Source organism: Mustela erminea, chromosome 2, assembly GCF_009829155.1.
Source record: "Mustela erminea isolate mMusErm1 chromosome 2, mMusErm1.Pri, whole genome shotgun sequence".
Classification (NCBI taxonomy): Eukaryota; Metazoa; Chordata; class Mammalia; order Carnivora; family Mustelidae; genus Mustela; species Mustela erminea.
The window spans coordinates 155642087-155657666 of NC_045615.1; the positions used below are offsets into that span (position 1 = coordinate 155642087).

The 15580-nt window shown below is 36.8% G+C and overlaps 1 protein-coding gene across 2 annotated transcripts in view; it reads left to right on the forward strand.

Annotated features, from left to right (window-relative positions):
• The window catches only part of NPFFR2 (neuropeptide FF receptor 2), an 82237-nt gene that overhangs the window by 54695 nt on the left and 11962 nt on the right, over nucleotides 1-15580 (forward strand). For both annotated transcript variants that reach the window (XM_032334542.1, XM_032334541.1), the window contains exon 2: nucleotides 12469-12803. In XM_032334542.1, the coding sequence (XP_032190433.1) occupies nucleotides 12476-12803 (328 nt within the window). In that variant the 5' untranslated portion in view covers nucleotides 12469-12475. The remainder of the gene's footprint in view (nucleotides 1-12468; nucleotides 12804-15580) is intronic.

Genomic DNA, 15580 nt, shown 5'->3' on the forward strand with positions numbered 1-15580 from the left:
AACTGCTTAATACTGGCTAAGATGAGTCTATAACTCAAGAACTGAGTTGATAACTTAAGAATTGTGAAGAGGGGTGCCTTGAGAGGGCTCAGTCGGTTGAGTATCTGACTCTTGATTTCCGTTCAGATCATGATCTCAGGGTTGTGAGATTGAGCTCCTCACTGGAGGTGGAGCCTGCCTGAGACTCTCCTTTCTGTCTGTCCCCCAACCCCCACCCCACTGGCATATTCTCTCTCTCTTGCTCTCAAATAAAAAAAAAAAATTGTGAAGAAAACTGTACTCTGGATTCAGAAAGACACTTGGATTCAAATTTTGGTTCTTTTGTTAAATTTCTATGTGTATGTTATTTAATCTTTCTAATCAGTCTTCTCATTTATAAAATAGAGATAATAATACATGAGTTTCAGAGTTGCTGAATGTTTAAATAAAATAATGACTGTAAAGCAGCTAATACATGGCTCAATAGAATTTGTTAGTACAATAAATTCCTGTGTCTGATAGGAATAATAATAATAATATCATTTTTTTCCAATTTGTAGATCATCTTCAAACTAAGATAGTATAGGAAGGTTTGCTTGGTTTTATTTTCCTTTGCATACCATTATTAGTGGATTGAATTTTGGCAAGGAGGTTTCCTATTAATATAATTTCTTGAAATTGTTTAACACATAAAATATGTTATCCAAACACAGAAGAAATTATATTGTAATTGAACATAACAAAGAACAGAGATTTGAAAGTGATGTAGTCTTCAAAAATTTCCTGTTAGAAAACTGCCATCAGGAAGATGGTTTATTTTAGGGCTGCTATCATTTTAAATCATCTAGGTAGAACTCAGAAGTCTGAGAAGTATCTTTCCATGCATCTTCTATTTTCAGAGCTTTATATTGAGAGAAATAGTTCTATTTTCTTGTCAGTGATAGTATCCAGTTGTTAAAATATAATTACTTGAAAACAGTCTTCAAGAGCTATTTTTCACTTCATAGGAAAAAGAAATATCTATTTTATGTCCCCTTACTTATACATTAAATAATAAAATTCCATTAAGAAAAATAAAAAATGCCTGGTCACAAAAATAATTCTTTGTTCTGCACATTATTTTAACAGATTTATTGAGATAATTCACATACCATGCAGTTCACTGATTTCTGCTTATTACTTCTTGAACAAGATATACTTAAGCCTGTGCAACCTCAACTTCCAAACATAAAAGCTAAATAAATATATATTGAATACTAAATCCATTTAAAAAAATTCTAGAGTAGAACAGAGATGCACAGATATTTATAACTTTTTTTTCCTTCAAGGCATTTACATTTAGAGGACATAGACATAGGTACACAGGTATTTAAAATACTAAAACATAATGTTATATCTAACAAGAGCGATCATAAGATAGTCAATGATTAATAATCAATACATAACATAAAACTGAGTTAGGAATTTGAGGGACGAATACACATTTCACCCTAGGTTAGTCGTCATTTCCTACATGAGATAAGACTTATTTTGGGAATTTAAAGAAGATAAAGGGGAAGAGAAATGTTCCTGGGTAAAGAGGAAAGAAGGCATAAAATCATGAACAGAAACAAAGCAGGGGGAAATACTAAGACACCCTCAAGGAACAATGGGAGAAAAAAAAAATCAGTTGGAGTGAATTGTTCTCTTGAGGAGAACTACAACATATTCTCCAACTAGGATAATCCTGAGTAAGGTTGTTAGCACTTCCAAAAAACCACAGGTAGGGGCTCATTCTTCTCAACCATTTGAGCCATTTTGTCGACGAACCTGAGTATGGAGACTTGAAGGAGACATGGCTGATGGGATCCACTGGGTTCAGCACGTGGAGGATTGTGAATGCCAGATAAATGAATGGCCTTCACTCAGTAGAAGTGAGAGGCCTTTGAAAAAAGCTAAACACAAGTTGGAAAAACAAAACAAAACAAAAATAATAAAGTATTTTATGAAGTTACTAAGGCAACTCAATATACAGAATGGATGAATAAGGAGAGATTATAGGCTGAGGCCAGCTTAGAAGATGCAAACACCTGTGATTTATTGAGAGTGGCTCTGTTGTGAGAGCCAGTCCTGTGACTGGATTCCTAAAAGAATTTTAGGGCTTTTTCTTACTAATTTAAAATCTAAGAATTGTTTGTAGTCAAAGAGAAATACTAGAAGGGCAGTTGCCTAGTTTTTAGGGAAACACAGTGACACTAAATTAGTGATAGTGCTATGTTGTTTCTAAATTAGACTAAGAGAATATTTTAGCCACTGATAATCTCTATTGAGTTCATCAGGAAAAAAGTGCCTTCCAAAAGTCATTCAAGAAATACATCTCAGTTTATATGAGAAATTAAATTCAATCATGAACTACCCTAAGTCACAAATGTTCATCTGATGATCTATTTTTTTTTAAATTTTTATTAACTTATAGTGTATTATTAGCTTCAGGGGCACAGGTCTGTAAATCATCAGTCTAACACAATTCATGGCACTCACCATAGCACATACCCTCTCCAATGTCCATAACCTAGCCACCTTATCCCTCCCCTTCCCACCCAGCAACCCTCAGTTTGTTTCCTGAGGTTAAGTGTCTCTTATGGTTTGTCTGCCTCCCAATCCCATCTTGATTCATGTTTTCCCTCCCTACCCCGCATAACCTCCCACACTGCCTCTCAAATTCTTCATGTCAGAGAGATCATATGATAATTGTCTTTCTCTGATTGACTTATTTCACTAAGCATAATACCTTCTAGTTCCATCCACGTCATTGCAAATGGCAAGATTTCATTTCTTTTGATGGCTGTATAGTTTTCCATTACGCGCACACACACACACACACACACACACACACCACATCTTCTTCATCCATTCATCTGTCTATGGACATATGAACTATGGGTCTTTCCATAGTTTGGCTATTATGAACATTGTTGCTATAAACATTTGGATGCATGTGCCCCTTCGGATCCCTGCATTTGTATCTTTAGGGTAAATACCCAGTAGTGCAGTTGCTGGGTCTTAGGGTAGCTCTATTTTCAACTTTTTCAGAAACTTCCATGCTGTTTTCCAGAGTGGCTGCACCAGCTTGCATTCCCACCACATCCTTGCCAGCATCTGTCATTTCCTGACTTGTTGATTTTAGCCATTCTGACTGGTGTGAGATGATATCTCATTGTGGTTTTGATTTGCATTTCCCTGATGCTGAGTGATGTGGAGCACTTTTTCATGTGTCTGTTGGCCATTTGGATGTCTTCTTTGCAGAAATGTCTGTTCATGTCCTCTGCCCATTTCTTGATTGGATTATTTGTTCTTTGGGTGTTGAGTTTGTTAAGTTCTTTATAGATTTTGGATTCTAGCCCTTTATCTGATATGTCGTTGCATATATCTTCTCCCATTCTATCAGTTGTCTTTTGGTTTCATTGATGTTTTCTTTGCTGTGCAAAAGCTTTTGATCTTGATGAAATCCCAATAGTTCACTTTGCCCTTGCTTCCCTTGCCTTTGACGATGTTTGTAGGAAGAAGTTGCTGTGGCTGAGGTCAAAGAAGTTGCTGTCTGTGTTCTCCTCAAGGATTTTGATGGATTCCTTTCTCACACTGAGGTCTTTCATCCATTTTGAGTCTATTTTTGTGTGTGGTGTAAGGAAATGGTCTAGTTTCATTCTTCTGCATGTAGCTGTCCAACTTTCCCAGCACCACTTGTTGAAGAGACTATCTTTTTTCCATTGGACATTCTTTCCTGCTTTGTTGAAGATTAGTTGATCATAGAGTTGAGGGTCCATTTCCGTTGATCTCTGTGTCTGTTTTTGTGCCAGTATTATACTGTCTTGATGATTACAGCTTTGTAAGAGAGCTTGAAGTCTGGAATTGTGATGCCACCAACTTTGGGGTGTTTTCTTTTTTTTTTTTTAAGATTTTATTTATTTATTTGACAGAAAGAGAGAATATAAGTAGGGAGCAAGACAGGCAGTGGGAGAGGGGGAAGCAGGCTCTCCGGTGGGCAGGGAGCCTGACATGGGACTCAATCCCAGGACCCTGGGATCATGACTGAACTGAAGGCAGCCATTTAACCAACTGAGCCACTCAGGTGCCCCAGTTTTCTTTTTCAACATTCCTCTGGCTATTTGGAATGATAATCTATCTTTTTTAAGAAAAATATCAATGTCTTGATCACTTACCCAAAATTAAGGATTATCCCAAGAGGTAGTAATATTTTTGAAGATTATCATTCTTGGTAGAATATTTTTAAGGAGCAGTTTAGTTGTGGTTCCTTAGCATAATGAAGAGGTCTTGGAATGATAAAAACCATGAGCAAGGAAATGGCAAAGTCATGTTTCTGGATCTCTGCTGTAGCCACATAAGCTTTCAGGCAAATTTAATTCTCTCCATTTCTGCAGATAGTAAAAGATTTGTAGGAAGAAAAGAAGCTACCATTAGAATAAAAGGTCTTAGGGTGCCTCACCAGGCCTAAGTTCCCCTTGACAATAAGTCTGTTATTTTGGGAAGATGAATAAAAGTAGGACCTCAATTTCTTGAAGCTGCTGGGACAACATATATTCTGGCTATTTGTTCTTTACAAATGCTTACTACATGATGTATGGTGAAATCCTGGTTGAAAATATGAAATTTTTTATACATTTCTGAAGAGCGGTAACTACCTAGTTTGAATGCTCCTGTGTTTATTTTCCACTCAAGTCAACCAAGATTCAAACTTCATAACCCCAAGGTGTATATAGCTTGGAGTAAAATAAAGTGGGCTAGGGATCCCTAGGACCAGTTATGTTTGCATTAGGAAAAGTTTCTCCTCTTTATTCTTCACTTGTACTTCTTCTCATACTGCATTTCTGGAAGATATTGGTATTGTTAACTCCTGGAAATCAGTTCTTCCTTCAAAATGGGTCCAAACATAAAACCAGAAATGTGCTATTAATGTCAAAGGGATATTCAAGTTAAAGAAGGTTTTACATGCAAAGTATATATATTGATAGGGCATTGTTAGGTGCTGCAGGAAACTAGGAAATTTGTTATCTTTCTGTAGTCCAAATATTTAAGGATCAACTATAGAAACATATATAAGAAAGAATTATAAACAACTGTAGTAAAATGAAAGTTTTTGGTCAGATTTTAAAGTCCTGACATGAAGTCCTGACAATTAAGTGGTATGATTTATATTTAATATTTTAAGGGATATATAATTGATAAATCTGAAAAACTTCTGCTTAATTTTCAACATAACATATATATTTTGACAAGTAAATTTAGGTGTTCAGAAAGAAAACAAATCCTAAATTTCTGTAGGATTCACAGGAGCACATGTATTTGAGTAATGCTAACTTATAACATGAAGGAAATTTAGTTAAGATTCAGATTTAAGATATTTCCATTTGAAAGGTCTTTTCAAATGAACAATATAGAAGTGATACATAATTGAAATTATAAAATATAAAACATATGTTAAATACTGTAAAATGTGAATACTTACATGCTTCCAGAAAAAAAATTTGAGAAAATACAAAGAAATAATATAATAAACTTTACTACATAAACATATAGATATTTTTTACCTAAAACACTATAAAATTTAAGTGACAAATTGCTCGATGGAAATGGCATATGAAATATATGTAACAAAGGGCAAAATGTCTAACAAAGCTTTTATGAACCATTAACAACAACCAAAAAATGAAGATTTCAATATGAAAAAAGACAAAGAGTTCACTTAAAAAAATACAAATTCCAAAAATCTGGAAGTAAAATTCAACTTTATTATGGTTTTTAATGTACATTTAAATAAGTTAATCATTTTTTTAAAAATAGTAAAGTGACAACAAATTTAAAAGGAGGTAGTGTCTAATACGGGCAAAACAGAAGGAATATTTTTTTAAAAGATTTATTTATTTTAGAGAGAGTGAACAGGAGGGAGGGGCAGAGAGAGAGAATGAAACGGACTCCCCACTCAGCATAGGACCCAATGTAGGGCTCAGTCTCAGAATCCTGAGATAATAATCTGAGCGAAAATCAAGAGTCAGGCACTTAATCAATTAAGCCACTCAGGCACCCCATTAGAAGGAACATTTTTAAGCACCACTGGGATAAATGTGAATTAAGATCAGCATTTTAACAAACAATAAGCAGTATCTGTCAAGAGCAGAAAAATGGTCATGAATTTTTACCTAGTCCCATCCTAAGAATATTCTAGAAAATTCTAACAAGTGATAAAATATCAAAATATTACTTTAATATGAAAAAACTTGGAAATTTTTAAATTGTCCAATACCAGGTGAAAGGACAAATAAATTGTACATCTTATAAAAGATCAATTTCCAATGAAAATTTATTCTTGGGAAGAGTTTTTGATATGAACAAAAACTTCCAGTATATCCTTAAGTGACAAAAATAATATAAACTTTTTTTAGTACAATTCCGATTTCAAACATGAGTGCTACTTGATAAGATAGTCCCAGATCCTCACGTCTTTAGGGTTTATTCTTCTGATAATTATATAACAGAATATTAAAATTAAAGTATTTGGGGGGCACCTGGCTGGCTCAGTCATAGAGCACACAACTTTTGGACTCATGTTTGTGAGTTTGAGCCCCACGTTGGGTGTAGAGATTGCTTAAAAATAAAATCAAGAAAGCAAAAAAGGAAGGAAAGAAGGAAAAAATTAGTTTCAGCTAAAACCCCAAGAAGTTATGTGGGACCACCATATAGACTTGTAAAAGAAGGCACCAAGGAACATTTATCCTCAAGTAGAAGAGATTAAAAGGCCAAGAATTACAGATTAGAAGACGATTGAGAGAGGTTTGCTGAGGTGTGAATCATCCACTTACAAGATGGAGAAGTAGGGGTGCTTGCCCCCAACTCATGCTTAGAAAAGGGACTGACAGAGACATGCAGAGTTTAACATATGAACCTAATATTTCAGAGGACAGAGTGAACTTGTCTCTGCTTCACATGCAAGACATTCAAAGTGCCCAGAGCTTGCTGAGTGACTTGTTTCTCTGAGAGCAGTTGGTGGCCATTGGCCAGCCTACATTCTTAGAGTCTTCTGGGCAAAAGAGATGTACGTGTTAACTGTGGGCCAGGATGACTGGCCCACCTGCGTGAGGGGTAATAGGACGCTTTATGGCAGGATTAACAACTGAATTTCTTGAGGCTGAGGGAAGAGCAACCAGCCAGAGATTAATTTCCTCACACGAAGAGAACTGTGCCTAGAAAAGTGAGGGTCAGCTTTAAAATTCTTTCTAGTCTGAGAAAACCTCAAACAATGCTGGAAAGAAAAGTAGGATTTTTCTTGCCCCTGTCCACCACCCTAACATTGTCCACCCACAATTCTGGCAAGGATGGGAACCAAGAATGACAAGATGGGGTGGAGATTCTGCAGAGCAGGTTAGGAAAGAGAAAAGTCAAGGAGCCATCCTTGGTGGAAATTCAAAATTTTGTTTGTTATACTAGACTGGACATATTACTGTACTGTTTTTATGATCAGAAAAATGAGTAGAAAACAAAATTTCTTTCAGATTTCACCTAGAGTCAAGGAAGAAATTGGCCTCAAATAAAAAAAACTAAAGGATCAACAGAATAGGAATATGGTGCTTTTACATTGCCATAGCTGTGTTGCTTCCTTTCATATTCTTAGGAGACCCTCTTTCTAGGTTTCCTGACTCTTCCAGTTATTAGCTGCAAAACCCATATCAGATTTCTTAATATTCCCTGTCTTACCTTCTTCATATACTAAATTTAGTTCTTTATATACTAAATTGTAATAATTTCTGTATTGCTATATATAAATTCTTTATATACTAAATTCTTTATATACTAAATTTAGTAGCTACTTTGTACTGGAAGATTAAAGGGGTCAACACATATAAAGCAATTCATAAAATGCTCAGCACAGACTAGATATCAAAATACTCGAAGTTAATACTCAAAGATAATAATGTGAGCAAATATCATGACCCTACTTTGAGCTACAGTTATTATGTCCACGAGAACATTAGTCTGAATCATCAGTCCTCCTTTCTTTCCCCGGAGGCATTCTCCCGACGTCTGCGGGCTTGGATTGCGGGCTCGCTGCTTTAACATCTTCCACCATTTGTTTCTGACCCATTTCTTTGCCACACATTTCTCATTGTTATTATATGTCTTACTCCATTTTCTTTAATATTTGCAACAAGGAATAGTGTCTCTAGTGCCATGATGAACACCAAGACTTGATTGGAAGGCCCAGTGAGGAGTAGGAATAAAACATGTTCATAGTGACTGTGTCTCTATCTTGATATTATTTTATAATATTTTATCTTGATATTATTTTCCATTCATCTTTGGTTGTGCAGTTACTTGAAACTTTGTGTGTGATTTGATGGAGACATTTAATTGGATGTGCGATGTTTCTAAAGGCCAATTCTCTTCCTCCCCTGGATAACCCATTTTAATGTGTTTTCTATCAGTCAGGTTCAGCTCAGCTTTCTAATGTATTACCTTATCCTAGGGATCATCATTTGCAGAAGTCTGGTTTTCATTCAACTTTACCGATGAGATTACAGACCGTCCAATACATGATTTAGCTGTGGCAGAGATTTATGCAACATTCAGCACACCATGCATTAGTAAAACTTACAGTGTCATTCAGGGCCATGTGTTCCTTCTTTTTTTCAGATTATAGATTAATGGAAACCCAGTTTTTTGTTTGTTTTTCATTTTTTTTTCCAGTGAAAAGAAGTCCACTGATTTTTCTCCCAATCTTGGCTATTAATCAGGACCAGATCCGAGAGCGTGGCACTGGCAAAGTTCCTCCTCCCCTCTCCAATGCTTCGAGACTTGTTTCTGGTTTTTGTTTGTTTTGCTCTAGGAGGGTGCTGGAATCTCTCCTCAGGAAACCTGGACTTCTACAAGACTCATTCATCCTCCCAATTCAGCCCTGTTAGGCTTTATCCCAAGGTGGTGGAAGGGACGGGGGCCAGCCCATGGTCTCCTGCTGGTTCCACAGCCATATGAGGTCGGTTTGACTGTGTCTGACTCTTACTCAGTGCACAGGTGGGTGAGACACCTTCTCTACAGTTTTGGCCTTTGGTGCTGGATCCCACAGCTCCTACAGACGCACTTTTGTTCACAAGCCAGTGCTGAATTTAGTTGTTAAAAGGGCGTGCAAAGAGGAGGGATGTCTTTTGCTTCCATGATGCTGATGTCCATGGTGATACTTTTTTCTCTTTAAAGATTTTATTTATTTGACAGAGAGATCACAAGTAGGCAGAGAGGCAGGCAGAGAGAGAGGGAAGCAGTCTCCCTGCTGAGCAGAGAGACTGATGTGGGGCTCGATCCCAGGACCCTGAGATCAAGACCTGAGTCGAAGGCAGAGGCTTAACCACTGAGCCATTCAGGTGTTCCCATGGTGATACATTTGAAAGTGCTTTGAAAATTTAAATATTAGGCATTATTATGATCTTATGATTGCCAGTGATTCACCCCCAGACTGAGCTTGTGCATTTATAACATGTCTGTCCTTCCCATTTTCCTTCTCTCTCCTTTTCAATTATTTTAGCAATTTAAGTTGTTATAAATTAGTAACTGTAATACCTTTTGGTGATAATTATCAGAGTGTAGTTTAGATCATCCAAATAGATGGAAGTAAATACTGCTAACTTCCTGTGCTTGAATCCTACATGGGGGGAAGAAAAGGAAAAAATGAAGAACTCAATAAAATTAATAATAAATAAGCTGGTAATAGAGGCAACAGGGCAAAGCCCAAGGAGAGATGGATGACCAAAATGGGGAGTGGTGGCCACAGTTCCTTTGTGTGTGTCTGGCAGTCTGGGTAGCTCATGACTGGTGACAGTTTATTAGAGTCTTGGCCATTTTTATGAGTATTTGATACAGGAATGAAGAATATAGACTCTTCTTTCAGAGGACGAATTCTTTAGATATGTATGAAACAGTGCATTTAAACTTCATAGGTTAGAGTATTTATGGACTTTTTTTTTTTTTTTTTATCAGAGAGAGAGAGGGGGAGAGAGCGAGCACAGGCAGACAGAATGGCAGGTAGAGGCAGAGGGAGAAGCAGGCTCCCCGCTGAGCAAGGAGCCCGATGTGGGACTCGATCCCAGGATGCTGGGATCATGACCTGAGCCGAAGGCAGCTGCTTAACCAACTGAGCCACCCAGGCGTCCCTTATGGACTCATTCTTAGTTGAATTTGGGAGACATATTTATTTTAGGTAAAATGATACCGTTGTTAGCCAGTGTATGACTTACTATGATTGTGAATTTATAAGAATTTAAGCTATGTTATGGAGGGCACATATCGTGTGGAGCAGTGGGTGTGGTGCATAAACAATGAATTTTGGAACACTGAAAAAATAAATTTTTAAAAAAGAATTTAAGCTATGTCATCTGGTTTTATTCTGTATAATCAAATTCAGATAATGATACGATAACACATTTTTTCCAGATTATAAAAAAAAATCTGCAAACAGGAAAGGTATTTAAATTTATTTAAAGCTTTTTAATCAACTGTATAGAACTCTTAAGTGCCCAGGGAAAAAGATGCCAGATGCAAGAATACCAAAGAGCAATCTTCCTTGGTATATTAAATTGAGATAAGGGGGTCTTCCCAGGATCAGTCAGAAGCTGGCTTTGCTCTGCCTCATTACCATGGTACTGTGAGTGATACTATCCTATCCCCCATTATAGGTTAATCTAATATCTAAAACTCCAACCTCATATACAAAATTCTTACAATTATGTGTCAGGAGGAAAGAACACTTAAATATTACATGTCCTTCTGCTACTCCTCTGTACTGCATGTTGCTATCTTGCCACATAGAGTTCTGAAGCCAATAATAAGAATAGTGAAATCTTGCTTACTCAAATTCCATTCTTTTTCTCTCTCCAAGGCCTCACCCTACCCCACACTCACTTTCTTTTCATTTTTCATTTTTATTCGGGCTTAGGGACATTAAATATTGAAAAGCAGAGATGAGCTTTAAAAATTAAAGAAAAGGGAAGAAATAAAATGGCAAAATATTGGAGAGAAAGGTTTTTATTGGCTTGTTTTGTATTTATATACTTGTCTTATAGTAACTTACTTACCCTTTACTGTTCCTAAAATAGAAGAAACTATCCAAAGTCAAGTATCTGAAATGAATACTATGAACCTTAATCTTTATGCAGTATTTATAAGAATAAACATACTCCCCTAAAATAATAAAGTATGCACTTGAAACACTGGAAAACATAGTGATAATGAGGTATGCAGAAAAGAGTTAACAAGCAGGCCTGGACCTGCTATCTTTAGAAAGGACTGCTCACAAGCTCTGCCCTCGGTTAGAGTCTGGGAACTTAAGTCAAATACAATTCCTTATATTGCTATAAAGTGTCCATAAATGGTGAGAGTGTTCATTATACCTAATCTGTACAAACAACATCATTTTTTTCTGTACACCTGCTTTCCATCAGGGAGTGTGAAATTTTGATACCGCTAGGAGGAATGTACCACGTGACTGTTCTCCAATTAAAAACCTAGGGCACTGAGTTTCTAATGAGCTTCCCTGGTAGACAACACTTCACACGTGTTGTCGAACTCATTGCTGGAGGAATTAATTCACCATGTGATTCCACTGAGAGAGAGTCTTAGAAGCTGGTTTCCTGCAGATTTTATCTTACGTGCCTTGCTATTTGCTGATCTTGCTTGGTATCCTTTTGCTATAATAAATATTAGCTGGGGATACACCAAATGCTAAATCTTCTGAAGCCTTCTAGTAAATCACCAGATCTGGGCATGTTCTTGAGGACCTCAGACATATACGGTTGACTGACATGTCTACATGAAGATATGTGGATTCCAAATAAAAATATTTATTGAATACATACTATGTGAATGGAATTATGTTAAGTGAAGCCAAGGCAAGTATGGGCTTATTTTAAGAAATTCCATGCGTATATAAAAGACATATTCAACTAACTGAGTCAAAGCAGAATAAGAAATCTACAAAAAGCTTATTTCAAAGGCAGTTTTGAAGATGGAGACACCTCATCTTGTTTAAATTGTCAGGAAAGCTAAAAATATATTAAGTTAGCCTTAAAGGAACAAGTAGGTTTTGACAGGTTATGATACCTAGAGACAGGAGAAAGGGAATTTCAAAAGGTTTCACTTACAGAGTTTCCCTTGAAACTTTGCAAATGGATAGGAGGTATAATAAAGTGAAATACAGAGCATATTGAGGACATAGAAAATATACTAACTGTTATTTATGAAACAAAGTGGAAATTTCAAGTTCTCTTGGTTAAAATCCTAATAATTTGACTGTATTATGTACAGCTCCGTTCCATGCAGAATTAATGGATGATTATAGAAGGACCATCAAAATCCCCTTGCCCTTTAAAAGTGTTCCTTTTAAACTCATGTACATAACTTACATTCTACTGGCTTCTAATTATGCTTTATCTTTTCTACCTCTCCTTTGTTCAGGTCCATCATGAGTGAGAGATGGGACTCAAACTCTTCAGAAAACTGGCAGGACATTTGGAGTGTCAATGACACAAAGTATCACCTATACTCAGATATCAATATCACCTATGTGAACTACTATCTTCACCAGCCTCCAGTGGCAGCAATCTTCATTATTTCCTACTTTCTCATCTTCGTCCTGTGCATGGTGGGAAATACAGTGGTTGGTTTTACTGTGATAAGGAAAAAACATATGCACACCGTCACTAATCTCTTTATCCTGAACCTGGCAATAAGTGATTTACTGGTTGGCATATTTTGCATGCCTATCACGCTGCTGGACAATATTATAGCAGGTATGTTGACTTGTGTATGGTGCGAGATGAAAGGAGGGAATTTCTGTCTCCTAAGCCTGCACCCATGGCGGGGCCATTCGTTCATTCGTAAATTCTTACGGAGTTCCCAGAAAGGCTCCAAGTGCATACCCTCCTAGGGTCTACATTTTAAAGGAGGAGTAAGACAATAAACAAATAGATACAGTGTTAAGTAGTCAGAGATTGATAAGAATTAGGGATAAAAATTAAGCAGGTGACAGAGATGAAGAGTAGAAACTTTTTTTTTAGAGTACTCACTGAAGGTTGTCAGAGAATGAGATCTAACATCTTTTACTAAAGACTTGGAATTTTTCTGGTGTGGTTCAGGGCGCATATAATGTAGAAATATTATTGGTAATAGTGTTCAGTGTAAAGTTCAGAAACTGATAAATCTGGTTTCAATTGACCCGATGTCTTCAATCTCACAGCAAGAATTGAGGCCCTCTTGTGGTTAGCGAGGGAGATTTCCAATAGTTTTTGAGGGAAGATGAGCAGCAATCCCAATGATTCCTCAAAAAGTGGTAGTTCATCCGTGATAAGGGACGAATGCAACACAAGTAACTCCACATTGTAGCGGTTCGGGTACTACCGTAGAGTCCCTCCGGCCTGTACGACTACTTCTCTAGCGCTACATCATGTACTCTGAAAGTGCGGTGTATCTCTAGCTCCCAGAACCATTTTGGTGCATAGTACCTGCTTACTAAGTATTTGTTGTATTAATTAATGAACGGTACTCACGATGTTCATAGTCCAGATCTGTAGAAGAAAGAAAACGATGGGAGGTAGGTGAGGGGGTGGGGTAACTGGGTGATGGGCCTTCAGGAAGGCACCCGAAGTAAGAACTGGCTGTTGTATGCACTGATGAGTCGCCGACGTCTACCTCTGAAGCTATAACACAGTATATGTTAATTAAATTGAACTTATATTTTTAAAAAAATTTAAATGATACCATAGTTGCATAACTAAAATATTTAGAGCAACATGAGCTCTGTCATAGTTCTTAGCTTTTCATAGCATTTTCAGTTTCCTGAAGAGTAAGAGGTTTCTCTTCGGATCTCTGTTTTCTTCCCTTCTCTGGAGCAGGAGCTGGGGAGAGTTGAAGAGTGCCTCTTGCAGCATCTGTGCTCATCGGTTCTGCATTGTGTGAGGTCTGGCATTAAAAATAAATTATCAAGAATGTACATTTTTAAAAATCTTTTATTAACATATAATGTATTATTAGCCTCAGGGGTACAGGTCTTTGAATCACCAGGTTTACAGGTTTACACACTTCTCAGCGCTCACCATAGCACATACAAGAATGTATATTTTTAAAACAAGGTACATTTTAAGATATTGTGTGAGGCAAAAAGTGTGAAAGAATTGATTTAAATTACTGTCATCACTCTCAAGAAACTTATTTTGCCAGTAAGACATGCTCTCAGAATCGCCCTCCTATAAGTATTTATAATGAAATTATTGTCTCAGCTTCTCCATACACATTATTACCCTTCCTTACCCCTAGTTACTCTATACTGGATAGTAGTTACTCTCCTATTTCTAAGCAACTTGTTTCCATAATGTATTCCATAATGAAACCATAATGTTCCCATAATGTATTATTACCTTCACGTTGCAGGAGAGGTACATTAGTTGTCTGAATCCTCTCTTACCACAAGAGGTAGTTTCCCTCACCAGACTCCACTGAAATGACATAGAACAAAAGAATGTAAATGCATAGAAACTGTCAGATGCTGCTGAATACGAAGTTGGGAAAGCCGGATTGGCTGGAATTGTGTACAAATGCAATCAGATGCATTTATATAGACATACAAATATGCATTCACACTCTGTCTCCTCTCATTTTCCCAGTGTAATTAGAATTTTCTAAGTCAGTATGCAGAGAGTACCTTCCTATTGTTACATGTATCTTAGCCCTGCTGAGGCATGCCGAGTGCTAGAATATCAATGTCTATCTTATAAAATGTTTTCTTGGATTTAATCATATTTTGATTTGCTTAGCTTGGGGTATGTACCTATAAGTCACATATCCTCAAATTCTCTTCCAGGAGTGTTAATATCTTGTAAACACCTTCAAATGTATCAGGCAACCTGTGAATTGCATCTTTTTTTTGGAGAGCTGCCCCCTGCTGCTCTCCACCCTTGTGTTCTATTCAGACATCTTACCCTTCGGGCATGGAGCTCAGCGGCTACTGCTCTGGGATGTCCCTTCACTGAGACCCTAATGATTCTCTTCACGTCCTCTTTTCTGGAGCCATGGCTTCTTTCTTGGTTAATTCTCTACTGCTTTCCTAAGAAAGTTTGCATTAAGAGTTAAAAAAGTGAGATCTGGTTTGTCTGCAATTATACTTATTCTGCCCTCATATTGGATTATAATTAGCTGCATAAAGTATTCAAGGATATTGTTATTGCTGAGAAACCTGACATTACTGCTAAAAAAATCTAATGACATTACACACTTGCTTCTTTTATCCTGATTTGCATTTTGTTTTTTCTCCTGAAAATTCCTAGGACTTCTCTTTATCTTTAATGTTCTGAATTTCAGGCAATTTTGCCTTGAAAAAAATCTTTTTTATTTTTCATTTATTGTGTTGGACACAAACCAGGCCCTTTCAATCAAAAATAGAATGCCTCTTAATCCTGGGGAATTTTCTTGTATAATTCCCTTCCATTTTACCTTTTTCCTATTAGATATTAGAGGTCCTGGGTTGACGTTTAAAAAATCTTTTTCATTCTCTCTTCCTAATTGTTCCATTTTC